Consider the following 25,855-nt stretch of genomic DNA (forward strand, 5'->3'; position numbering starts at 1 on the left):
TCATACAAGCTGAGCTCAGCTTCGTCGGCATGTGGGTCCTGATTGATGTTGTAAGGTCAGGCCTGCTGGGCGAAATCGAAGAGGACCAGGAAGAGTTGGAGGCACTGGAAGAAAAAGCTGCGCGACGAGCGTGGCGAGATGCCAACACAGGGACTGTTGGACGCCGTGAGGGCTGAGGAACGGCAATCGCGTCGACAGCAGGGCAACGTTTCCAGCCGATCGGTTGCTGCTGGCTTCTTGGACACGCTTGCCCGCCGCGCGTTGAAGGGTGTGTGTGAAAGTTGGGGGGGGGGTTGAGGTGGTGGATGAGACAGGATACTCAGATGGACAGGTGGATCAGACGCATGAAACGGGGCATATTGAGAGCACAAGAGAGACATGCAGATGCAGACATACGACAACACATACACACACACACGCACACACGCAAAAGCATATATACAAACACACACACACACACGTATCCACACACACACACACGTACCGTTGCGAGCTTGTGCATGTTTTCTGGGGAGAAAGCCTTGATGAAGCGGAGGACCTTTGGCATCTCCTCCTTCTCCAGCGACACCATCAGGTACTTGAACCGCTGCAGCACTTCGTTGAGCGCCTACATGTGTGTGTAAGTGTGTTGGAAGAAAAAGGCCGTGTGGCAAAGGAAAGAGAGGTGGCAGCAAGTGACGGCGCATGTTGAGCAAGAAATAAAGAGTACACACTTGCACTCACACGCACGCACCATCACACACACACACACCATCACACGCACACACACACACACGCATACGCATCATCCACGCATACGTATCAACCACGCACGCACCGTAAAGTACTCCTTGATTTGCTCGTCGCTGCCGTCCGTCTTGAAGACGCAGAACTCTGCCTCGCCCTTCTCGCACTCAATCACGGAGCCGCCAGGTGCTGGGGTGGTGTGGTTGGGCGTGGTGGCAACATGAGGGATGATGAGAAACAAGGGGGGATCGAGAAGTGCTGATCACCACTCAAATGGGATCCGCGAACGAACGACACAAAGGACGCAATCCACATGTACACGCACATACAAAGAGCAATACAGCGACGACGACACACCCGCACACTCGCACATACACACACGCACACACACGCAGCACAACACACGCAGCACAACACACGCTAACATGCACACACACACCGAGGATGCCGCCGGCAATGAAGATGTCGAAGAACTGTTCTGCATAGCGGCGGTAGTCCATGGAGTCGCCCTGGGCAACGAGGTAGTTCTTGACCTGGCGACAATTCAAGGGAAACAACAAACGCGTCAGTTGTGCCTGCGGCGTGTATTGAAGTCTGTGGGTGTCCGCCACGTGAGTTGATGTACCACGTGCTCAACTAACTGAACGCACCTCCTCGATGTTGCTGCAGGAGTTGATGCCGCTCACGAGCTCGTCGCGGAACGTGTTGGGATCAAACTTGACTTTCTCATCTGTAACCGGCAAAGAAACCACGTCACGTGAGCGACAGACACGTGAGAGCACATGCACGAGTTTGCATGTGCATGACGGTGAATGTTGGGGAGCGTGCGTGGGTGTGCGAGTGCGTCTCGTTCGGCCCTTCACACACACACACACACACACACACACACACACACACACACACACACACACACACACACACACACACACACACACACACACACACACACGCACGCGTGACGCACCGCGCTTCCTTGAGCGGATGGCTCCTTGAACGCTCATGGTTGGTTTGGTTGTTGGCGTGGGTGTGCAGCTGTGGTGACTGTGTGAATGAAGGCGAACTCGTGTGTGGTTGTTGGCTGTTGGCGCAGGTGCAGGAAAAAGAAAGAGCAAAAAAAAAAGGCACAAGACGCAGAAAACTGCTGACTCAGGTGGTGCTGGAGAAATTTGGTGGAAATCTTCAGCGATGTTGCGGTTCGGAATTCGAGGGAGCAGGTAGGAGTTGTGGAGGAGCGGAATCGAGCGTGGATTTGTGTGGGGTGTGTGTGTGTGTGTGTGTGTGTGTGTGTGTGTGTGTGTGTGTGTGTGTGTATAACGTGTGTGTGTGTGTGTGTGTGTGTGTGTGTGTGTGTGTGTGTGTGTGTGTGTGTGTGTGTGTGTGTGTGTGTGTGTGTGTGTGTGTGTGTGTGTGTGGGTGTGCAAGGTCCGCTATTCAAACTTTCAACTGCAACTTTTAGCGTCATGTCAAGGAATTAAGACTGAAACAACACAAGAAGGCGAGATGATACGTCAAGAGGTCAAGAGCAACCTAAAACTGAAAAAGTTCTGAAAGTAGGCAGAAGAGACCTTGCTCAAAGGTGGGTTTGGTGACGAAACAGAATGGATTACAAGAGGGACAAGGAGACAAGTGACAAAGAGACCTCTTTCAACAGAGCCAACACTAATTAAGTAATTAGACAACAAGCAATCAAACATGGTACGTAACCCTGTCACACGACCATATCGCCAGAGTTTTGCCGCAATGCTTCGGTCACAAGGTCAAAGGATGTCTTCATCAACAGCTTCTGTCCGGCCGCTCCCACAAGCTTTCCAAGTCGAGCTTACTTGATTTGGAATCGGCGTCGTTGAGTGTTGAGCGATCCAATTCCGAACATCCACGAGGTCCCAAACGTCGGCAGCTCGCAGATCTCGTGCTAATTCCTCCTGAGGCTGCTGCACAGTGAAGCATGTGGGCACGAGAGTTACGCGCTCTGTATCGAAGGGAATATTGGCACGTGCAAGCAGATCTTGGACCTTGTCCTTGGAATCTTGAAGACTGGCGATAAAGTCGGCCTGCGAGCTATGCTCACCCCTCCACTGATCTGCTCGATGCAGACATATGAGAACCGGCACAGAGGACTGAAGCAATGCAGCCCGAAGAACGTCGACCGTTGCATTTGCTCGAACCTTCGTCCCTTCTACAATCAGAATCAGCAGGTCCACTGCAGCAATGCCATCTTGAAAGACGTGGCTCACGACTGAGCCTGTGTCGTCAATGCCAGGAAAGTCAAGAAGAACAATGTCACCCTCCACATGGGTTGATAGGGATGAATTTCTGTGATGATCGTGTGGCCCCGGATTGGTGTTCGCAGAAAAGATCTGTTTGAGCATGTAAGACTTTCCCAGGTTCATTGCGCCAGCAGCGCCAATGTGAAGCCTTCCAGACAGCCCAAGCCGCAGCTCATGGATCATGCAATGGGCGCGGATCAGGTCCCAGCTTTCAATGGCGGTGTTCTTCTGCAAGTTGGACTTCAGGATGCGATGATCCCCTTTTTTGAGGGCTGATGGCAACTGAGCAAAGCTTTTGGACAAGAGCTCGCGCTTCTGAAGGCCGGAAATGGCGGCAGCTGTCTCAACACGAAGTGTCAAAAGGTGTTCGAGGCCAAGCAGATCGACGCACAATCCTTCATCTGAGATGGGCTGGCCTTGTGTGTCTTTGAGCCCAGCCATCAAATGAGCGACTTCCCGAAGAGACGACACGGTGAACTGAGTCATAAACCATCTCCACACATCCCTCGACACGAAAAACAGGCTCGCGTGGACTTTGTTCCACCAATTGAGGGTTGTGCTTGCATATAGCTCTGAGAACGCATCTTGAACTTGAGCAGTTGTACGTTGCAGGTCATCCTGCTTGTGTATCTTCAGGTTGGTGCTCCACACGTCAAGAGATCGTCGTTCGAGTGACGCAGAAACAATTGCGAGGGCAGTTTGCGCACGCAGTAAGATTGACGCCACCGCAGCTGGGCCGCGCTGCCTCAATGAGTCTGCCATTTCCGATGGCATGAACTCGGAGCCGTCAGGGAAGAGATTGACTGTTGGCGCACCCACACGCACGCTTGAACTTTTACCTCGAGGCCCTCGTTCGATGACGTTGAGCGACGCGTCCTCCTTTTCCGCAAACTTGTACAACCTTGTCAACACGGTTTTCTCCCATGGAGTGAACGAGGTCTTGTTGAGGGTGCGTCTTGTTTCAGCGCAAGTCATGGCAGTCTCCAGCAAGTCAACAAACGCCACAGCAACTTCATTTCGTCTTTCTGTACACTCTTTTGCAGATCTACAGCGACGAACACCGTTTTCAAGAAAAGGACGCGACACTTCGGGAAGGTCAAGAAAAGGGGCGAGCTGCGCTGTTTCAAAAATGCAGTCCAACGTGGAAACCGTATGCTTGACGGCGTGAGTATGCTGCGCATCAAGATGAGCGGCATTTTTTCGGTGATGACACGACAAGATGAGGAGTGCGCGGACCAACGCAGCGTGGACAACTTCAGAACTCGTCAGTCTGTCAAACATAGGGTGCAGGCATTTGTTGCCTTCGCTCAATCTGTGATCTCTGATGTCTTGACGGCGAATGGTCACAATACATTCCTCATCCAAGACTGTCATGAGTGAAAATGCATACTCTTCCATGGCAGGCTCCAGAACAACTGAAGGAAACTCAAAGCGTGCACTGCTGATGCCACTGAGAAAAGCCACCTGAGCTTGGGCTGGCTTAGAAGTGCCGTCTGTTGTTCTTGTTGGCCTCATTTCACGTGCCATGAACAGTTTCTTTCCCTGTAGCTCAACTACAAGGCGAGTAGTTGAGTGGACGGCCAGATGAACGCGAATGTCTCTTGGGCAAAGAAAAGCTCCCTGGAACGGAAAATCGGGTGCGTGTTGGGGCTGGCATGAGACAGTTGGTTGCAACTTCAAACGCACTGCATACGTGCCCAAACTGTGGGCTGCCAGGAGTTGGCTGTGTGAAGGAAAGCCTCCTGAATCTGTACGATTTAGTTCTGGTGGTATCATTTCCTCGTCATAGAAATGGGGAGTGCCGTCAACGTCATCTTCCTCGCGAAAGGACACGGGTGTGGGTAATATACAAACTACTGTGCGTGCCCTGAGTTTGTAGACGCTCCCAAACGGATAGTATTTCACACGAAATACTCGATGACCTATTTCACGCGCGCCGGCTTGCAGCACGCTTGATGTCACTCGGAGTGCAGCAGCGGCAAGTTTGGCCGGAAGTGGGCCGTGGTCTGCAAGAGTCGCAACAACCTGCAGTACAGATGTGCCTTTGGCAAGCTCCTTCAACAATTCTGCAAACTTATGCGCTGCGGAACTCAGGCCGTCAGCAATGCGTTGTTGGTAGAGCGTCATGACAAGTGGGACTATGTCCCCGTCATTGACAATGTGAAAGAAGATATCTCCCCAGCGAGCTTTGATGCACTTTGCAATTTGCTCATCGCCGACGAGAGGTGATGCAAATGTGACGCATCTGAGATTGGACACCAATTTGTCTCGTGACACGTGAACGAGGTCTTCCAGCAACAATATGCAAAGCGTTTGGGCCACGGCTCCTCCTTTGGAGTGGCCCGTCACCACAACCTTTTTATTCTCGTTTAGCACCTGCTGAACGATTTCCCGTGGGAACTCTTCGGCGCAAGAGAGAAAGCCTGAGTGTACCTTGCCCAAGGACTTATGCGTTTGAGTCAACCGTGCGTTTTTCCACCAATCTGTCGCGTCCGTGGTTCCCTTGAAGCCAATGTAGAACACGCTTTCGTCCGCATTTGCGCCGATTATCCACTGTTGATTCAAGCTTTCACTTGTCTGACCACGTTTTACGTGTCGAACCTTGTGTGGAAGACCATTTAGCTGTCGGAGAGTGTGGAGCGGGTTGTCAGAGTATGCACAGATGCTCATGGCCAAAGCACTATCCACGTCCACGTCGCACTGATCCAGTGGTTTGGGCTGACTGAGGTGGAGGCCGATTCTTTTGACTGCCTTCTGTCGCTCAGACAGTGGCTGTGACAACAGAGGGCCCATGGATGGTCTGTTGTGTTGTTGGAAGCCAAAGTTCGGAGAGGAACTCACTTGAACCGAAATTGGTCAAGACAGAAATGGTCAGAACATCACACACACACACACACAACCACACACACAACCACACACGCACAACCACACAACACACACACGCACAACCAAGTTTTCACGCTCACGCACACAAGACGAACCCATGCGGGTCACATCAGCACATCTCGGCTAATTTTCTGTGTTTGACAAACGCTAGCAACCGGCCCGCCCATTCCCTGTTTGGGCGGAAAACCGGACATCGGACACCTGCATGTCCGGGTTGCATGTCCTGTGTGCTTCGGTTTCCTATTTGAGGTGCTTGTTTCGCCAATTTTCGATGCCTCTGGTGCTTTTCACGTGGAGCTCAAACTCAGGCAATGCTTCGGGTTGAGTTGTGCATTTTCTTTTCCTGAACTATCAGCGCGCATCATTGTGTCACTGCAAACTTACGGAGAATGGTGAATGAGCGACTGCTGGAGCAAAATGGGGAAGAACAGGAGGGCTACTGCCGAACGTGTTGGCGTAACTGCACACGAGCTGTTTTTGCGTTTTGGCCTGCCGCCCTCTCTGTGCTTTCATTCGGAGCCCTAGTGGCAGCGGCGTACGGTGCATTGACACCGAAAGACTTTGACGTCACGCAACCGACCCGAGGAGGGCGGTATGAGCTGTTCGAAGGCCTCCTTCTGGGAGCAGCCGGAGCCGCAGCTCTGGCCGTGCTGCTGGTGATCTGCAACAAGGCCAAATTCGACAAGAAACAAAGCACATCCACGCGTCACACACGAGAATCAGACGATCAGGGGTGTTGTTGTCGTTGTGGGTATGCATGGTTGAAGCCCCTGTGTTGTGACTGTGCATGGTTGCCTTGCAACATTCACGACGACGACGACGACGATGTGGAGTCCAGTGGCTCAGTCTTTGAAACAGACCCCATGCCAGACGACCCGTTTGAGTACGAAGAAAAGGACAAGGCCACCTTGCTCACCAAAGTGCTTGTGACTGCGTTTACGTGCGTCAAGGTGAAAACGGGGACACACAACTCCCTTCGGATTGCAAATCGAAAACTCGGACCAAGTGGCAAGTACTTGCTAGTGGGTTGTCTCGTGTTCATGTTTATGGGCATGGGGTGCGTCGTCGTCTATGAGCTTCAAGACCAAGTGTCGACTGCAGTCTGCTTGGAAGGCTATGACTGTTTCGTCTCGAACCCTAACCGAGTTAGTCACAACTCTGAGCCCGTCAACTGCACGGAAGTGCCATTTTTGAAAGCCCCATTCTACTTTGACTGTCGACGCCTGCACCCTTTTGAATTCAGCCGCGTGAGCTCGGTGCTCGGCTCTGCTTACGGCGCACTGCAGATCATTCTATTCGCGATCAACGCCTTCGTTGGGTTCCTGGACAAACAGCCACCGAAATCAAGGCGACAGAACGAACAGACAGGGTATTGTGCCCCCATCACGTCGCTTCCATGGAATTTCGATCGCGTGTTTTGGTGGATGCTCGGGGCGACCGTCGTGGGTTTAGTTTCACCAACAGTATATCTCGCCGTGTCGTTCTCACTGGATTCACTGAACGCCCCTGGGATTGGAACGCTGCTCCAGGTCGTTTTTATCATGGCAGGTCTTGTCATGCTTCCCCTCGCATTTTGTTGCAGCAGCCACCGAAACAATGTTGCTTTTGTGACCGTCAAGGATGGCGTATTGATGGAGTACTTTGGCAGGTTGTCAAAGCAGGTTCAGGAGCAACAGTCACTCCACCCAGAGCGAGAAGAAGTGCCTGGCAAGCTGGACAGTCGCCCCCCAACCACCAAATTTGGTGGTCCCAAAGCCACAGAACAGTCTGTCCAACGCATGGCTTCACACGGCAATGACCCGACAACCGGAGATGATGACACTGCTTCTGCCGTCACCCCTTTGGAAAAGGGCAAACCCCAAGTCCAGTACGGCACCAGATTAACTTCACATCCCGAGCAAGCTGTGTAACACGGATATGCTGCTCTTGTGCAAGCTGGTGTCACGTTGACATGAGATGTGTCAAGTCTGGCAACGTGCCACCTTTCATTTTTTTTTTTTGTTTTTGTTTTGGAACCTTGAGTGTTTTCGGGGTGTTCGATTCTGTTTGGGCGGCACCCCCCCCCCCTTAAGCTGTCGGCCTCTCTGAGCAGAGAAATAAACACGTTGCAAGTTCGTACAAACTGTGAAATGAGGGGGGGGGGGGGTACGCAGTGACTTGTGTGTCATTGCAGACGGGAGGATAGAAGGTGCCGTGTGTGTATGCGTGTGTGCGTATGTATGTGCCGAGCAACAGATGAAGCAGGCGGTGTGCTGCGCTTCACGACCATTCAATGGGCAGTTGGTGTCTGATATCGGTGAGCCTGTGGGTGTTTGTTGGCGTATGCGCGCGTGAGAGCGTATGTGAGTGTGCGGCGTGAAGTTGTGGGTGTCATCCAACGAACATACGTTTTCACACAAACACACCCCAAAACAGCACACCACCTCATGAGGATGTGTCCTGAGAGGGAGAAGAGGAACCCGCCGCCCTGCTGCAGCGAAAACATTTTCTTGATCTCCTGTCGTCATGTCATCATCGACAGCACGAGGGTGGAGGGTGGAGGGGGTGAGAGAGAGTTGACGTTGACGTGGACAGAAGTAGGAGAAGGTCAAGAGGCGGTGCACGAGTTCAATTACACATGTGGCGGGCGCGGGCAGAGAGGAAGTGCGTGCTTGTGGGTATGAGCGTGAGCAAGAAAGGAAAGACACACACACACACACACACACACACACGCACACACACACACACACACACACACACACACACATACACGCACGCACAACCACAAATCTGACCTTGACGTGTCTCCTGTGCAATCGATCCCATATGCGGCGTGTGGCCGGATCAAGCGGAGGCGTCACATCGTCCTCTTCATCAACACCAGCACAGCCATCAGCCACACCACCACCACCTTTGTTACCATCTTTCTGCTCTGTCGCAGTGCTTGTCCCACGGCTGCCACCGTTTATGGCACCTGCCTCTGTCCCAGCATGCGCCTCTCCCTTCTCACCGTCACCACCACCATTACCACCACCACGGCCATTGGTGCTGCGGGTTTCCCCATTTGGAAGGCTGCGGCGCTGCAGTTTGGCCAATGTGTCCGCGGCCACGTGCGCCGACCGCCGCGGCTGCTCCTTCACCACGACGCTCCGGTCGCTGCAGCACACGGACGCCGGCACAGCCGTTCGCGGCACCGCAGACTGCGCCTGGAGCAGTTGCAGTGAGGTGGCGGTTGTAGCGGGTGGGAGGCGGTGTTGTGAATGGGAGGTGGTGAGGTTGTTCTCTCCATTCGCGATTCTGAACATGACACAGGGCCATACACACACACGTACGTACATTGAGTTTCTTTGGAAGTGTTGATGGGTGGAGGGGGATGAGCTCCACATCTTCAATGCCAAACACCTGCGACGCAGACGGAATCAGGTGAGCGACAGCGTAAGCGCAGTCGCGTTGTGCAATCCGCTGCAGCCACCAACACACACACACACACACACAACACACACACACACACATACCCACCCAACCCCCCCCCAAACGCACCCCCAACATACACACCGTCAAAGGCTGCACGGTCGATGAGGTCCCATTGCCGGGTGATGCGGGAGATGCGCAGGCAGTGCTCGAGGTTTGCACTGGCAAAGATGAGATGCTCCCCGTTGAGGTACACGTCCAGCCGCTGCGCCCCTCCGTGCGCCAATGGCACTCCTTTCAGGCCCGGCAGCGTGCCACCACCACCAACGCGAGACGTGCGTGCACTTGCGTTGTGCGCGGCAGCAAGCACCGCCTCCACCGCAGGCGCCGGTGGCCGTGCCGGTGGCTCACTACCACCGCGACGCTGCTGCTGTTCGTGCATCAGCTGCTGGTGGTGCTGTTTGTTGTGGTTGTTGGAGGCAGTCATATCTGGCTACTGTTTGTGGTGTTTGAAAGAAGTGACACATCATGGCAAATTTTCTACAATTGGTGCCACCAACAACAACTGCGACGATGAGGACTTTGTTGTCGCATCTGAGGATGAGGCAGCAGCCCTGGTGGCAGAGATGGAGGATGAGGAGCGACGACACCTGCGCAAGAAGGCAAAGAGGCAAGGGGCGGCGCCTGCTGCTGCTGCTGCTGTGAAGAAGAGGACCCCGAAATACCTGCCACCCGAGGAGCTGTGGATGGAGACATGCGCCATTTCCGGAAGCTGCGAGGCCGTGGAGCTGTGGAGCGCTGTCCGAGCGCGAGTGCCTCCTGGTGCTGCACCTGTACACCTTTCTCAAGCACGAGCACGAGATGGAGAGAGCAAGGAGGAAGGCGGCACGCACGGGTGGCAAGATGGCAACAAGAGACTTGCCGAAGGAAGTCGCCGTCATGCTCGGGTGTTCAGCGGCAACGGTGAAGCTGCTGCTGAGCAAGTGGAATCGAATGAAGCGGGAGGCTGGCAAGCGCCCCAACAGCCTCAAGATCACCAACAACCGGGGCACAAGCGCAAAGCCACAGCGTGTCCCGTTCACGGAGCGCGTGACCAGGCTTGTCAGAGACTTTACCACACAAGCGCAGAGCAGCGGCCGGGTCATCAATGCCACGCAACTCACGAAGCACCTCATTGAGAGCGGGGTGCTGTCTGTGAAGGTGAACCCACTCACGAGCCAGCCGGAGCACAGAGACCTCCAGGCCGCAAGGAGGGCCACACAGCGGTTCTTGGTGCGATCCGGATACTTGCAAACTCAGGGTAGGGATGAGAGAAAGGCACGACCGACAACCCATCTCGACAAGCTCGCCGACTATCTCCACACCTTGTTCAAGAACCGCGAGCGGCCTCCCGAACAACAGCTGCGCGAGGTGCGTGTGTGTGTGTGTGTGTGTGTGCGCGTGTGTGTGGGAGGGGGGGGGTGTATGTGTGTGTGTGTCTTTGTGTGGGGGGGGGGTCTGTGTGTGTGTGTGTCTTTGTCTTTGTCTTTGTCTTTGTCTGTGTGTGTGTGTGTATGTGTGTGTGCACCGATGAATCTACTCGCCACCTCGCCACCTCGCCCCCTACTCGCTCCCTCGCCCTCCACGCGCCGCCTTTTGCCAGTCGTGTTACCCTAACATGTTACGTGTCACTTCATGACGTGCGTTACAGGTGTATCTGGACGAAGCGTACGTGCAAGCAGCAACCAACGACAGCTCTGTTCGGCTGTCCACCCACGATCCCAGTCACCAATGGAACGCTGCTGAGCAGGAGAAGACCACGAAGACGAACGGCCCTCGCATGCGTGTTGTGCTGGCCATTCAGAACCGCGACCCACGCTCCGCCGACCCCTCGCAGCCGTGCACACCGCAGCAGCAGGCAGGCATTGTTGAGGGCACAGCATGGGTGGCTGATCCTGATGAGGCGAAGCGACGGAAGGGAGAGGGCGGTGATCCGACGACGAAGAACAGGAAGAAGAGGAAGGCGAAGATGATGACGCTGATGACGATGATGCAAAAGATGAACGAGCGGAGTGATTCCCACACGACGGATGATAGCAAGGCCGTCGATACGACGAGCTTTCGCCAGTACTGGGTGTCCCAGCTGCTCCCGAGCCTGCACCAACCAAGCCTCATCATCATGGACCACGCAGCACACCGCAAGCTCTTCCCTCTGCACATCCCATACGTTGCGATCGCAAGCAAGGCGGACCTGCTCGGGTTCCTGACGGCGCCACCGACGGGCGCCGAGACAGTGGAGGAAGCTGTGGCGGAGATTGGGACCGGGACACCATTGACATCACAACCAGTGGCAGCAGCATCAACAAGTGGCGGTGATAGTAGTGGTGGTGAAGGTAACGATGATGGTGTTGGAGTTGCAGGCAGCAGTAGCAGCAGCGACAGCCGTGATGAGTAGTAGCCGGCTGTGGAGGCTGATGCCAGTAGCCATGAACGCAAACGGGCACACGTGCCGGGTGCTGGGCCGCACATGCATGTGGACACGTTGAGGCGCCTCGCGAGCAAATGGATCAGAGCACACTGCGTGCCGGAGCTTGTATCGCTGGCGCGGCAGCAAGACCACGAGGTTGCCTTCACGCCGCCACGCTACTCGGACCTGCAGCCGATGGAGCTGGTGTGGGCTCTCCTCGGGGCACGCATGGCCCGGCAGGACGCATCTGGCACAGCCACGTCCGATGTGAGGCAGCGGTTATTGTGCAGCATCGGTGACATCTCCATGGCCTGCAGCGGAGGTGCCCACACCGTCGTACAGGCGCTCATTGACCACGCGGACAAGGTGGCGACACAACAACGCGCCGTTTTGTTTGAGAGTGGGACGTCTCGTCAGGCACCGCGCACCACCGTGTCATCGACGTTGTCCCCTTCACAGCCCGCCGCACACAGCGAAGCGCCCTCTCAACCACACGTTGCACCCGAAATACAGCCCGCACCAGTGCAACACCAGCAGCAACATGATGGTGGTCGTGGCGCATCCAGTGTGGAGGAGCTTCAACAAAGAGCCGATGACTTGCTCGACGTCATCCTCGGCCAATCAACGACGACCACCACGACCACCACCAATGCCACCACCAACATCACTACTACTGCTGCTGGCGTGGACACTTCAAGGGCCGGATTGGACGCGGTTGACGGCCTGGCGGAGGCTGCAGTGCAACTGCTGATGGAGGAGGACGTGCCACTGCAGGCGGAGGGGGATGATGGTGATGATGATGATGACGGTGATGATGATGTTGTTGTTGGCAAGGATGAAGCTTAAGCTTCTCCGGTGTTCATGTACTGCTGTGCGTATGTGTGTGTGTGTGTGTGTGTGTGTCTTGTCTTTGTGTGCCTGCACCTGCACGCTCTGATCTGTTCACCTGCTTCGCGGTATCTCGTTTTATGTTAGAGCAACATATGTTATCGAAACCGCGACATTGTAACCAGACCTGTGGGAGAAAACGAAACAAGGCACGCATTACCAAGCAAGTAACGCGGCGCAAAACAGCGCGAGGTGCAACGAAAGCGACAGTGGGAAGCAACAAACAACGCCCAAACACAAGTTCCAGTGCGTTTGCGAAGAGTGGGGCCATGCAACCAACACACACACTCACACACACGCCACACACACACACACACACCCAGCACACCCAGCACACACACACACACATACAACATAACATACACACACACACACACAACCTTCCCCTCCCAACACAAGCACACCACTATCGTCGTCTGAGGTATGCGAGGATTTCCTTGTACTCTGGTTCCTCCACGGGAATCTCGCACGCCTTGAGCGTGGGGAACAGCCACTTCTTCAAGACGCCCTTTGGCGTGACGATGGCGCGTTCTTGGAGGTCCGAAGGCTTCACAACTGGACCAAGGTGCGGTGCAAAACACGTCAGGCATGTTGAGAACGTCTGCTTGTCTCCAGACGCGCGTTGCACTTCGACAGTGTGGAGGCCAGAGTCCTTGTCAATGGTCACGTGTGGATTGGCGCCTCCTAGGGTGAGCCGTATCTTCTCCCGCAGGATGTCGTGCAGCTCCTCCGGTGTACGCAACGGTGTCTGCACCATGACAACCCAGAACACAAAACAGACCCATGCAGTGAGAAACATTTAGAGGATACTGACACGAGCACACACACACACACACACACACACACACACACACACACACACTCGCTCTCTGGCTAGCCTCACGCACACGCATGTGCGCGTGCATGCTTGTTGATGCGTGCTTGTGTGTGCGTGCGTGCACCCAGTCAATGACACGACTCGTACCAAAGGGCCAAAGTCCTCGAAATCATCATATCCGTCATCATCATCATCATCGTCGTCGTCCACTGGAGAGGTCACCTCGGCTGCAGCAGAGTCTGGTGACTGAGCACTTGGCAGTTCATCCTGCTGTTGCTGAAGGGGGCGCGGGAGCAGCAAGTCCGCCTTGTTCAAACACAGCAAAATGGGCACCTGCATCCATGTCACGGGTGGTGGGTGACGAAACATCAACGCAAGTCTCAAAGTGGCCTTGAGATAATTTTTGAGTTGCACACACACACCTCTTACAAAACCACACGTACACACACACACACACATTCACACACACACACACATTCACACACACACACACACACACATTCACAAAAATTATTTCGTACCCTCTCGTCGGAGAGTTGCCAGGAGTGCGTCCTTTGACACGTGCGGGTGTTTGGCTTGTCTGCCTCAACGACGAAGATGCAGGCATCGACGATTGAATAGTGCGCAGCAAACGCCTCTTCGACCTGTAATTGGATGGATATGCAAAACAACCGAGATGTCGAGATATGTGAGGAAGCCAGTACATACACCGCAACACGTCAAACGCTATTCGCCCCTTTCAGTAACAGCATCAACAACAACAGCAACAACAACATCAGCAACAACAACAACATCATCAGCAGCAGTAACTACATGGCACGCCGCACCTTCTTGGTTGCATCGTCGCTGCCCGGGAAATCAACAAAGACAAAGTGCCGGGCGGCGGGCCACTTGTAGAACTCAATGCGCGTCGAGTTGACGGCGAAGTCGGGGTTGGACTTGAACTTGAGCCGAGAGAGGAACGTGCTCTGAAGTGAAGAACGCATGCCACGCATGACGCCAGGGTGGAGTGAACAAACGAGTGTTTGCAGGAGTTGGCAGACGCATTGGAAGCGACTCCCATGCAAGCTCATGCACACACGTGCACGTACACACAACACACACATACACGCACGCACGTACAAGCACGTACACACGCACACACACAAGCACGCACGCACGCATGTACACACACACACAAACACACACACAAGCACACACCTTGCCCGTCTTGCTGGTTCCGACGACGCCAAACATAAACGTCCCTGCCATCAGTTCTCGCAGGCGGAAGATGAGCCAGACGTCGCGGAGGAACAGCAACGCCCGCTTGCGCGCTGTGTCGTCGTCTTTCACATTGAACAGGGGATCGCCTTGCTTGAGTTTGGAGAAGTACCTGGCCCGGAATTCCGCAGACATCAGGGCGGCTGGGTCGATGCTGTGGCCCACAATCGCTTTCACCTTCTGTGCAATCCCCTTTTGCACAATGGCCTTCTCAGCAAAGTACGTTGGGTCGACCGGCAGATCCTCGTTCTCATCCAGGCCAAGTAGTTGAAGCATCAGCTGTTTTGGTACCATAGCAGTGGGTGATTTGCGTGTTAGCGCGTACGTTTGTGCGTGTGTACGTTGGTGCGTGTGCCGTACATGTGTGTGAGCAGTGCTCTGGCATGCTGCGAATGAAATTGCATTGACGTCCGTGCATGCACGTACACACTGTTTGTCGTGTACCCACCCCCCCCCCTTCTCCACACACATACACACACACACGCACACACACACGCACACACACACGCACACACACACACACACACACACACACACACACACACACACACACACACACACACAAACATCAACACACAAACACACACACACACAAGTATGCCCACAACACCGCACCTGAAGATTCTTCTGGTATTCCGCCTGATTCTCGTTTAACTTGTCCAGAACATCCCCAAGTACTCCCGCAAGTAGAAATGCAGCGATGCTGCCTGTCAGCATGGTGAGGCCGCCAACCTCTGCAAACAGGAAGTAGATGCCCGCAAATAACCCACCAAGCGAAAAGAAGGCAAGGCCAGCCATGATGATAGTGATGGCAGTGGTTAGCGCGACAATGCCAGGCCCCTTCTTAACAGCAATGTCTGGGTACCCCGTACGCGCGAGCACGTCCAGTGTTGACCACGAAACCGCTCGGAGCGCATCCTGTGCACACGTGCTCTTGTCATTCCGGAACCATTCTGAGGCGCGTTGGTACGGCAGCCGTTGTTCCTGCCTGTCTGCACATGCTCCTCCAGCGGGCTGATCATACACCTGATGCTTGTGCACTTTCAGGTGCCATGAACCACGTTGAAAGTCGCACGAGGAACAATAACTGAGGTGAGAATTGACATCGATGAGTGCAACAAGAACAGCACAAAAGCGCCTTCAAAGTGGAGTTTGCTGCACAACCCTTTTGTTGCAATGAAATGCCCACACCAAACTCACGACAACACAACGCAACCACACACACACACACACACATCCTCACCTGCATTCCTCATTTTGCCCGCCAAAGCCTTCGCGTCTGCGGTGTCCACTCCAAATACATGCTTGCTTGCATCTACCAAGGCACCTGTATCTTGGTCCTCGCCCTCTTGCTCCGCCATGACTTGAATGGCCTCCTGCAGTGGCTTTGTGCGCTCGTCCTGATACTTGAGTTCTTCGATCGAAATCGTGGAGCCAACGACTTCACGCAGGGCCGCTGCAGGCTCGTCCTTGCCCCTCTCCTGCCACCGCTTCGCAGCCGGTGTTACATCGCCCTCCTCCAACTGCGCAAGGATCTGTAGCACCTCTTCTTGTTGCGCCTTGTTATCTGAGAACAGGGTGAGCAGGAAAGCCTGCAGAAGTAACATGTGATGGCAGAAGCAACATGCGAGTATAGGTGATGGAAGATACACCTGTAAGCGTTTGAGGTTTGGTTCGCCCCACAGATCAGTGCAGCACACATAAATGCACCACACACACACACACACACACACACACACACACACACACACACACACACACACACACACACGCACACACACACACACGCACACAAACCGCAGCATACTTGGTTGATGACGTCGTGACGTGAGAGCTTTGCGGCCTGCGCCAGCTTGCCAAACAAGGGCAACTTTGAGAGTTGAGTGACATCGACACGCACTGTGCTCGCAGGCGCTGTGAATACGGTGTAAAGTCGCACATCAAACACGGCCTTTGCCTGTTGTGTCGTGCATGAAATCGTCACCTCCAGCCGCTTCCCACCGTCAAGAAGCACAGGCGTGAACTTGCGCTTGTGGCCATCAAGGGAGCTTGTCACGTGCGTGACAAACGCAAACCCGTCGCCAGTGAATGTGAGATGGTGCTGTTGGCTGTTGGCTGTCAATGTCGTGCTCGAGTGGTCTGACTGGAACATCAACTTCCGAGGGGCGGAGAAGTCGGGATGCTGGGTGAATGTTGGGATTCGGGGTGTTTGCTGCGGATACCATGCATGCCGATTCAAGTGGTGGCCCTGGCAATAGTGGTCCAGAAGATGGTTTTTGAGGAGCTCGGCCTTCAGCTGCGGAAGTGTGTGTGTCTTGAACAAAGCGGCATGAATCTCATTTGGGTTGTTGTATGGATTCCATTTTGAGTCCTCAAAAATCAGGTACGTGCCAAAGGGCGAATAGTCACTCTGCATGCTTTGGCTCGCAAGGAAGCCAAGGTACCTTGCAAGTGTCATCCAAAGGCTCCCCTTCGCGTTTTGCGAAATGACAGATGTAAGGCTGCCGAAGAATGAGCTGCGGCTCTCTGGCTGGCTGAAGGCCTTGTTGAGAACTTGCGCGACAAGTGATGACCTCTTAGAAGCGTCTGCTTGGGAGCTGAATGCACGCGTGAGCATGGTCAGCACGCGTGGGACAATGTCGTTGCTGTACACGTGGAACCGGCAGTTGCTGTGAGCCACGCCAGCACCACCAATCTCCCGCTCAAACTGCTGCGCGAAAGCCCTGTCTCCGACAAGAGGTGCGCCAAACGTCACCACGTGCACGTTTCTGCGGTCGTCGTGCTGGTGGCACTCAAGCAGCACGCGCAACGCCACCAGCTGTGCCAGCGCACCGCCGAGCGAGTGGCCGCAGAACACCAAGCGGTACTTCTTCTTGTCACCTGGACTCCCGTGGAGCAACCGCACAAATGGCTCGACGGGGATCTTCTCAGCCACGCGAAGAAAGCCCAGATGCACGCGGCCCTCGATGGCCTCGCTCATTGGAGGGACGGCAAACGCCGTCATGTCCGTCATGGCGTGTTGCAGCGTCTGCGTGCTCTGGAAGCAGATGTACACGGGGGTCGTGTCTTCGCCGTTGAGCGGATCGTCGCTGCCAAACGCGACGATGAAGTGGTGGCTTTCAGCGGCATTGCGTGTGAAGGCAATCTCCTTCAGCTGGTGGTATCCGTCGCGCTTGTCGAGGTTTTGGTTGAAATGCCGTTGAATTGCCACTTCTTGATTGCTGCCCCCGTTGCTCAGGCATTGCGCCAACAGGAGACACATGTCGGTGTCTCGACGGCGTATGACATCTGGAGGTAGCCTGGGCGCGTGTTGGAACACAAGCGTCGCAGGATGGCCTCGGACTAACACACAGGTGTACAAGCAGCGCCATTGTGAGCGCGTCAAGCAGGCTGAACTTGGGCTGGTGGTAGGGAGGTGTCGGTGACGGTTCATAACGTGGGTTGTTGGGGGGAGAGGCAGCACGATGAGGCGTCAGTAAGCATGAGATGAGCAACAATTGACTTACGCCTCTGCGCAAAGGTTTGGTCCATGAGACGGGCGGGAGTCACTGGTTGTGGGATCACCAAAGATGTCACAGTGTCATCTCCAACCGGAGGTACCTCTGTTGTCTCCACAACGTCGGCTGCAACAACTTCTGCGAGGACATGGCCGCACCGCACGCCTTCTTCAAACAGCCTTGAGCCTACCAAAGCAAGTGCCCAAGAGGAGTGCGTACGTGAGCAGAGAGAAGTGTGTACGTGAGTGCGCGGACACAAGCCAAAAGACACGACACAAGGGACGAAGGGATACAAACAGACATGGGTCGGTGGAGGCGTTGGCGTAAACCTGCACACATTCAGCAAGCAGTGGTGTACCTTGATGACAGAATGAGACGACATGTCGCTCGCCGTCCCGCATCAGGCCAAACGTCGACACTGCCTGCTGCAGGTCGTTCACTGTCACTGTCACCTGCGTCACAGTCGCTCTGGTGGTGGACATGACGCTGTTTGTTTGTTTGGGTGTGAAGTTCGGAAAATTGGTTTTATTTTCCGTGAATAATCGGCAATCTGCGACAGTGCGCACACCAAACGCGACGAACACACACACACACACACACACACACACACACAGCACACACACACACACACACACACACACACACACACACACACACACACACACACACACACACACACACACACACACACACACACACACACACACACACACACACACACACACACACACACACACACACACACACACACACACACACACACACACGATGGAGTGCTGGAAGCTGGTGGCTGCCCGCATGTTGTCGACCTCTGATGCCAGCGATGCGTCGGGCACGCTGAAGGAGTTTGATGTGAGGCACAAGGCAGACTGCGCCAAGGCGCGCGCGTTCCTCAACCTCATGTTCACCTGCCGCGAGCTGTACCACGACCTGCCCTGGGCCGTGCCCAAATGGTACCTTGCGGAAGTTCTCACGCAGGCACTCGGCGACAAGAAACCGCGCACATCCATACAGGTGCGAGACAACTTTGGCGCAGCGGGCTCCGTGCCTGCATACGCCGATGTCACATGGACTGTCGACGACGATTCCACCGTCTCAGATTGGCTCGACACGTTTCAAGCCGCACTTCTCCCACCGCTGTTGGCAGTGCAAAGGATGAGTGCCGACGACAACAATGGCAACAATGACAGTGGTGACTGTGGCAACGCTGCTGTGTGGATGGAGAACCGCTTCCTTGCGTACTCCTGGCTCGGCGTGACCTGGGCCAGCGACCTCCCCTTCTTGCAGGCGCGGCTAACAGGTGTTCAGTCCTCGGCTCCTGCCTTTTGGAGGCAGTTTGCTCGGTGCGGACGCATCACATTCAAATGCATGGACGACATCGAAGCATGGGCTGCTGCCGTGGACGCAGGTCGACAGGAGAGGGGGTGGATGGAGGTGGGAGGCGATAAAGAGGACGAGGAAGGAGATATGGTGGGAGGGGATGTGACAGAGAGAGGGGATGTGACAGAGAGAGGGGATGTGACAGAGAGAGGAGATGTGACAGAGAGAGGGAAGGTGACAGAGAGAGGGGAGGTGACAGAGAGAGGGGAGGTGGGAGGGGATGCTGAACACAAACAACAACAACAACAACAACAACAACACAAACAACAACAACAACAACTTAAACAACAACAACAACAACAACAACAACAACAACAACAACAACAACAACAACAACAACAACAACAACTTAAACAACAACAACAACAACAACAACAACAACAACAACAACAACTACTACTACTACTACTACAGCAGCAGCAGCATCAACATCCCGCCCTGTTCTTTGCCAGTGTCGAGTTCAGCAGCCAAGCAGGCGCAAACCGCTTCAACGAGCTCCGATCCACAGCGTTGGGTGGTGCACGTGCAGAGAGATTGAAAATCACAACCACAGCACCGTTGGCCTCCCTGACTCTGTGTAATGCAAACACACTCATCCTGGACTCAATGTGCCAGAAGCTGGAAAGCGTGATCTTTCGCGACATTGGGCACATAAGATGGCTCAGCATGGCGCATGAGCAAAACACGCTCCAAGGCGAAGTGTCCAACGTCGGCGGCATCAACTTTCATGGCCTTGTCGAACTTGATGACTTTGCACTGTTTGCCGGCCTGCACTGCGTGAGGATCGCAAACCGACACGTGGACCTTGTACCGCTTGCTGGCATCAACACGCTTGTGCTTGCGCGTGTGACTGTGGACGACCAGTCTGTGATGGCAGACGCGGAGGAGCTTCATGTCCACGAGGCGCCGCTTGAGACTGACACACTCAACGCCAAGCGCGTCACACTGTCCTTTGTGAAGGGCGATGTGCCGGCTCGCATTCATCTTCCAAACGCCACCCACTTCGGGCTGGGGTACGGTTCCTGGAGTACGCACGTGAAGTTTGTGCTTCCGCCCCGCGTCGACACCATCACGATTCGAAGCGTGGACCTCAACATTCCACGGTTCGAGCACGCGCGGGTGCTGGACCTCGACTGCCGTGGCAAGGTCAACCTGTCTGCCTTGGCACACCGCGTGGACAAGCTGGTGATCCGCAACCCAGTCGTGCTGCGCACCAGTGCAGACAATCCGTTGGGCCGCCTGCTGCCAGTGCCAGACAACGTGTACGTGTGCTTGGACGACCTCCGCATCGTCCTGACGGGGAGCCAGCTGCCGCAGTGTGTGAAGGAGCTGTCTGCAAATGGGCGTAGAATTGTCAGCAGACGCGAACCCGGCGCGTACCGGCCCGGCACTGTTGCTCGTAAAGACGCTTCCAGCACGTGCTTGACCAATGTCCCGCTGCTTTAACTCAGCAACTACCGCCTTGGCGACGTGGGCGCCCTGCGTGGGCGGCGGCAGCTTCACCTGGTGTGCGTGACGCTTGATGGCGTGATCAGCGACTGCAACCACGTGTCACTTCGCCGCTGTAACGGCTCCTCTGCTAACTTAAGCGGGATCACATGGCTGTATCTGGAGCGGGCCACGGTCATGGCAAGCGACGATGATGACAAGGACGTCGAGGAGGACAACGACGGCGATGACAGTTCACGTGTTCCTCAGAACCCGGAAGCCCCACTGCGTGTGCAACGCATTCAACGCGTGTTCACGTGTCAACTTGGCGCCTGCAGCGTCACGGCCTCCTCCTGCTTCCGCAATGTCCACCGCCTCATCCTGGAACGGTGCACGTTCGATGACCTGGGTGCGCTGACGGCGGTCGGCTGCCTGGTGGTGCGCGACTGTACCAGCATCGACCGGCTGTGGGCGTGGCCAGATGCGGTGCTGGTGAACCGGACGCCAGAGGACATGATGGCCGTGCTCATGAGCGGCAGGGTGGAGAAGGTGTGAGGGTGTGTGTATGTGAGAGTGAGAGAGGTGCCGGACACACACACACACACAGACGGGGGAAGGTGTGAGTGTCAGCGTGTGCGTTGAAGATTTGTTTCCCTTGCGCCTGGTTGAGCAGCTTGGCTGTGCCTTTGACCATTGCATTGACGGTAAAGTGTTTGAGAAGTTCATTGTGTATTTGGGCCGTGCAGCTTGCGTATTCTTGTGCACGATCACCAACAAAATCAAATCAGAGACACGCACCGCCAAAACGACGCACACCCGCGCTTCAAGACATGTCCACACCATTCACAGTACCAACAAGCATCGGCTGTCATTCGCATGTAACGAACGCATTGGCACGATGTCAAGACACAAGAGCACGGTAGCAACTCGCACAACCTGAACATCTTTCGGCAACCTGCTGCGTGAGAATGGGGCCAAACTTCACCGAAGCGAGATTGCCACACCTCACCAGAGCTGAAGGAGGTCGATCGTGGGTGTTGACAAAGGGCGTGCGCGACGCCACTGGCGAGTTTGCAGCTGGCAGCGGCGGGAAGTGGGTGCGAGGTTAGTCTCACCCCGCAGAGGCTGGGGACGTGTGTGCATGCAGTGTTGAGCAGAGGAAGCGCAGGATCAAGTTGCGACGCGTTGAAGAGGATTGGTGGGCTACTTGAGCGGAGATGAAACGGAGCAGGGGGTTGCGCTGTACTGGGGAGTGTTGCTGCTGTTGTCCAGAGGGAGTTGGGGTAGACTGGTGTTGTGAAACTTGACGAATGAATTCCTGCAGACGCAGTGCAAGTAAATTCTGCTGCCCATCTTTGGTGTGTGGGTGGTCTGGGCCAAGCGTGTCCATCAAGATATCGACAGCTCGTTGCATCAACTGTTTTGCGCGGGCATAGTCGCACTTGCTGTAGTACACCCCACCCAGGTTGTTGTATGTGGTTGCTGTGTCTGGATGCTTCTCCCCCAACGTGTCCAGGCGGATCTGCAGGCTCTTCTGGTAGTAGTGGATGGCGCGGTCATACTCCCCCTTGCTGTTGTACACCCCGCCCAGGTTGCCGTATGTGGTTGCTGTGGACGGATGCTTCTCCCCCAACGTGTCCAGTGTAATGTTCAAATCCTTCTGGTAGTACTCCAGAGCACGGTCATACTCCCCCTTGCTCCTGTACACCTGGCCCAGGTTGTTGTATGTGGTTGCTGTGTCTGGGTGCTTCTCCCCCAACGTGTCCAGCTTGATCTGCAGGCTCTTCTCATAGTAGTGGATGGCACGGTCATACTCCCCCTTGCTGTTGTACACCTGACCCAGGTTGTTGTATGTGGTTGCTGTGTCTGGGTGTTTCTCCCCCAACGTGTCCAGCTTGATCTGCAGGCTCTTCTGGTAGTAGTGGGTGGCGAGGTCATAGTCGCCCTTGCTCTTGTACACCTGACCCAGGTTGCCGTATGTGGTTGCCGTGTGTGGATGCTTCTCCCCCAACGTGTCCAGCTGTATCTGCAGGCACTTCTCATAGTAGTGGATGGCACGGTCATAGTCGCCCTTGCTCCTGTACACCTGGCCCAGGTTGCCACATGTGGTTGCTGTGGACGGATGCTTCTCCCCCAACGTGTCCAGCTGTATCTGCAGGCACTTCTCGAAGTACGCCAGAGCGCGGTCATAGTCGCCCTTGCTCTCATACACTTGACCCAGGTTGTTGTATGTGCCTGCCGTGTGTGGATGCTTCTCCCCCAACGTGTCCAGCTGTATCTGCAGGCACTTCTCATAGTAGTGGATGGCGCGGTCATAGTCGCCCTTGCTGTAGTACACCTGACCCAGGTTGTTGTGTATGGTTGCTGTGGATGGATGCTTCTCCCCCCACGTGTCGAGGTAGATCTGCAGGCTCTGTTGGCAGTACTCCAGAGCACGGTCATACTCACCCATGCTGCAGTGCACCCCGCCCAGGTTGTTGTACGTTCTTGCTGTCTCTGCGTGTTTCTCCCCCAAGGTGTCCAGCTGTATCTGCAGGCACTTGTCATAATAGTGAATGGCACGGTCATAGTCGCACTTGCTGCAGTACACGTGACCCAGGTTGTTGTATGTGGTTGCCGTGTGTGGATGCTTCTCCTCCAACGTGTCCAGCTGTATCTGCAGGCACTTCTCATAGTAGTGGATGGCGCGGTCATAGTCGCCCTTGTTGCAGTACACCTGACCCAGGCTGCTGTATGTGATTGCTGTGGACGGATGCTTCTCCCCCAACGTGTCCAGCGTAATCTTAAAACCCTTCTGGTAGTACTCCAGAGCACGGTCATACTCACCCATGCTGTAGTACACACCGCCCAGGTTGCCGTATGTGGTTGCTGTGGACGGATGCTTCTCCCCCAACGTGTTCAGCTCGATATCCAGGCCTCGTTGAAGAAACTGCTCCGCTCTTTCATGCTCTCCAAAGTCAAGCATGACCAGTCCAACTCTGTTGCACATGCGTGCAAACTCGGCCGTGCCGTCTTCGCCTCCCATCCCCATCTCCTCCAAAAATGACTTTGCCATCATCAAACACCAGGCGCGCATCCGTCCTTTCACAGCTCTGTTCACTTCAGGGAAGCCCACAGTGTCCTCAATCGCCTTGAAGATCATCTCCTTGTCTGCTCGCACACTTGCGCTTGCTTTCCCTGCTTGCACCTCCACCAGCATGTTGGTGATTGCCTTGTGATCTTCAAGCAAAGCTTCCCTCAGCTTCGTGCGCTGGTGCTGTGGCAGCCTAATCTCCAATCCAACATCGCTTTCTTGGCTGATGGCGCAGAAGATCTCCCACAGACACCACGCGCGTGTCAGTGGGACGGGCTTGTTCCACGGCGTCAGCACCAGCAGCACCTTGCCAATGGATGCAATGGCGCTCTTGAACGGGGCCCCAATCCTGCCATAACGTGTGTGTGTGTGTGTGTGTGTGTGTGTGTGTGTGTGTGTGTGTGTGTGTGTGTGTGTTAAGGTGTCGAGACGAAACGCACACACTGGTGAAGCAACCTGACACACACACACACACACACACACACAACTCACTGTTCTGGCGACAGGCCCATGCGCGATTCTGTGTGCTGGTTGTTGCAGAAGAGGTCAAACCAGAAGAACGTCTCTTGCTTGCTGTGCTTGGTTCCATCTTCATCCTTGTGTTTCTCCTCCTCCTCCTCGTCGTACTCCAGCATGGTGGTGAGGACATCGGAGATCTTGTACTTCCAGGCGTGCGACACAAACACGGTGGCTGGTCCCACTTCCTCCGGCTTGGTTCTGCGCAGCAGGTCGATGTACGAACACTTCCATTCCTTCGTGCGGTGGATCACGGGCTTGACACTCGCATCGTACGTCGTCACCTCCTCGTAGTTGTCGGGGTGATAATCCTTGATCTGCGACATGAACCGCTTGATGGCAGAGGTGCTCACGCCATCCGTGCAGATGGGCGCTGCTGCTGTTGTGGTGGTTGTGGTGGTTGCAGTTGTTGGCTTTGGCGTGGACATTGTCGTTCTTGGCGGTGTTTGTTTGTCGACGGAAGGGTCAGTGGCAGCGTATTCGACAGCAGCTGCATGTGTTCTTGTGGCTGGATGAATGAACTCTGCTTCTCTGCTTCGCTGAGTCTGTTGAGCACACGTTGATTGACAAGACAAGCACTGCTCCTCTGCGCTCGGCACTGTTCCTGGTGCTGGCAAGCAAGCCAGGCGAAATGACGCACAGTCACATTTCACATTCTCCAGCGTTTGCGACAAACCCTCCCAAGCACACTGTCGCTGCGTGAGCAATCAATCCACTGGCACGACGACGTTTTGCCACACAAACACAACAGGCAAATTGAGGCATTCAGAAGAGGAAAGTGTTTGGGCCCGTACCATCCAGTTGTTTCTATTGCCTCTTGTGGCTGTTGTGCAAATTTTCCACGCGGAATCAAAAGAAAAACAAAAACAAAACACAACAACAACCGCCACAGTTGCAGCGGACACTTGCCTGCTCCATTCACAGTTGGTGTGTGGTTGTGCTGTGGGTCTTCTTGGCGTGTGCTCTTTAGCTGGCTTCTTTGGGGCGAGCAGTGGCCGACCCTGGTCCGCTGGTGCTGGGAGGAGCAAACTGTGTTGATGGGCAGGTCATCCCTTGAGATGCAGTCTTGCAGTGGCCTGCGGCGCAAGAGAGCTTTGCGTCCAACTGCTTCGACGTTGTTGAGTAGTTGAGTGCCCGCTTGCCCGACTCCCCTCCCTTTCCACGTACACTGAGCTTTGACGTCGCTATGCACAGCTCGGTGTGTCTGTGGTGGCTGGCCGACGCCAAGCATCAAAAGAGCGTCTCCTTTCACAATGACGACAACTCCCCAAGCTGGCAATG

General features: G+C 54.9%; 9 protein-coding genes across 9 annotated transcripts in view; 4 read left to right on the plus strand and 5 right to left on the minus strand.

Annotated features, from left to right (window-relative positions):
- Window positions 1–1,867, minus strand: part of PTSG_09136 (uncharacterized protein) — a gene marked incomplete at its 3' end in the record, with an annotated part of 3,758 nt that extends 1,891 nt beyond the window's left edge. The window contains exons 1-5 of the mRNA XM_004989333.1: window positions 1,691–1,867; window positions 1,377–1,456; window positions 1,166–1,259; window positions 818–915; window positions 485–607 (exon numbers count right to left, since the gene is read on the minus strand). Of these exons, the coding sequence (XP_004989390.1) occupies window positions 485–607; window positions 818–915; window positions 1,166–1,259; window positions 1,377–1,456; window positions 1,691–1,727 (432 nt within the window). The 5' untranslated portion in view covers window positions 1,728–1,867. The remainder of the gene's footprint in view (window positions 1–484; window positions 608–817; window positions 916–1,165; window positions 1,260–1,376; window positions 1,457–1,690) is intronic.
- A 367-nt stretch (window positions 1,868–2,234) lies between these two features.
- Window positions 2,235–5,786, minus strand: PTSG_09137 (uncharacterized protein; the record flags this gene model as incomplete). Its single annotated transcript, XM_004989334.1, has 2 exons — window positions 2,235–2,270; window positions 2,550–5,786. The coding sequence occupies 2 exons, from the start codon at window positions 5,784–5,786 to the stop codon at window positions 2,235–2,237; spliced, it is 3,273 nt and encodes a 1,090-aa protein (XP_004989391.1).
- A 482-nt stretch (window positions 5,787–6,268) lies between these two features.
- On the plus strand, window positions 6,269–7,789 carry PTSG_09138 (uncharacterized protein; the record flags this gene model as incomplete). The annotated part of the gene is made up of 1 exon (XM_004989335.1): window positions 6,269–7,789. One exon carries the CDS (start codon window positions 6,269–6,271, stop codon window positions 7,787–7,789), a length of 1,521 nt encoding a protein of 506 aa, XP_004989392.1.
- A 68-nt stretch (window positions 7,790–7,857) lies between these two features.
- On the minus strand, window positions 7,858–9,774 carry PTSG_09139 (uncharacterized protein). Its single transcript, XM_004989336.1, has 5 exons — window positions 9,406–9,774; window positions 9,195–9,260; window positions 8,654–9,064; window positions 8,303–8,376; window positions 7,858–8,181 (listed from the first exon to the last, which is right to left on the minus strand). The coding sequence occupies exons 1-5, from the start codon at window positions 9,754–9,756 to the stop codon at window positions 8,139–8,141; spliced, it is 945 nt and encodes a 314-aa protein (XP_004989393.1). The 5' UTR covers window positions 9,757–9,774; the 3' UTR covers window positions 7,858–8,138.
- Window positions 9,775–9,986: 212 nt separating this feature from the next.
- Window positions 9,987–11,703, plus strand: PTSG_09140 (uncharacterized protein; the record flags this gene model as incomplete). The annotated part of the gene is made up of 2 exons (XM_004989337.1): window positions 9,987–10,679; window positions 10,960–11,703. The coding sequence occupies exons 1-2, from the start codon at window positions 10,131–10,133 to the stop codon at window positions 11,701–11,703; spliced, it is 1,293 nt and encodes a 430-aa protein (XP_004989394.1). The 5' UTR covers window positions 9,987–10,130.
- Window positions 11,704–11,775: 72 nt separating this feature from the next.
- PTSG_09141 (uncharacterized protein) lies at window positions 11,776–12,561 on the plus strand (the record flags this gene model as incomplete). Its single annotated transcript, XM_004989338.1, has 1 exon — window positions 11,776–12,561. One exon carries the CDS (start codon window positions 11,776–11,778, stop codon window positions 12,559–12,561), a length of 786 nt encoding a protein of 261 aa, XP_004989395.1.
- Window positions 12,562–13,009: 448 nt separating this feature from the next.
- PTSG_09142 (uncharacterized protein) lies at window positions 13,010–18,685 on the minus strand (the record flags this gene model as incomplete). Its single annotated transcript, XM_004989339.1, has 10 exons — window positions 18,536–18,685; window positions 18,187–18,363; window positions 16,488–18,022; window positions 15,924–16,272; window positions 15,296–15,720; window positions 14,621–14,959; window positions 14,248–14,388; window positions 13,942–14,064; window positions 13,568–13,753; window positions 13,010–13,351 (listed from the first exon to the last, which is right to left on the minus strand). The coding sequence occupies exons 1-10, from the start codon at window positions 18,657–18,659 to the stop codon at window positions 13,010–13,012; spliced, it is 3,741 nt and encodes a 1,246-aa protein (XP_004989396.1). The 5' UTR covers window positions 18,660–18,685.
- A 260-nt stretch (window positions 18,686–18,945) lies between these two features.
- On the plus strand, window positions 18,946–21,540 carry PTSG_09143 (uncharacterized protein; the record flags this gene model as incomplete). The annotated part of the gene is made up of 2 exons (XM_004989340.1): window positions 18,946–20,975; window positions 21,009–21,540. 2 exons carry the CDS (start codon window positions 18,946–18,948, stop codon window positions 21,538–21,540), a joined length of 2,562 nt encoding a protein of 853 aa, XP_004989397.1.
- Window positions 21,541–22,072: 532 nt separating this feature from the next.
- PTSG_09144 (tetratricopeptide TPR_2) lies at window positions 22,073–25,002 on the minus strand (the record flags this gene model as incomplete). Its single annotated transcript, XM_004989341.1, has 2 exons — window positions 22,073–24,407; window positions 24,551–25,002. 2 exons carry the CDS (start codon window positions 25,000–25,002, stop codon window positions 22,097–22,099), a joined length of 2,763 nt encoding a protein of 920 aa, XP_004989398.1. The 3' UTR covers window positions 22,073–22,096.
- Between the last annotated feature and the right edge of the window lie 853 nt (window positions 25,003–25,855).

Source organism: Salpingoeca rosetta (genome assembly GCF_000188695.1).
Source record: "Salpingoeca rosetta unplaced genomic scaffold supercont1.29, whole genome shotgun sequence".
NCBI classification, from domain to species: domain Eukaryota; class Choanoflagellata; order Craspedida; family Salpingoecidae; genus Salpingoeca; species Salpingoeca rosetta.

What these genes read in the sequence shown, in the direction of transcription:
- PTSG_09139 (XM_004989336.1), bottom strand. Translation starts at nt 9,756, where the DNA reads ATGACTGCCTCCAACAACCACAACAAACAGCACCACCAGCAGCTGATG. An exon ending in TGCACAGGAGACACGTCAAG is followed by an intron (nt 8,377 to 8,653) that starts GTCAGATTTGTG and finishes ACATGACGACAG; the next exon opens with GAGATCAAGAAAATGTTTTC. An exon ending in TCAGGACACATCCTCATGAG is followed by an intron (nt 8,182 to 8,302) that starts GTGGTGTGCTGT and finishes AAACACCCACAG; the next exon opens with GCTCACCGATATCAGACACC.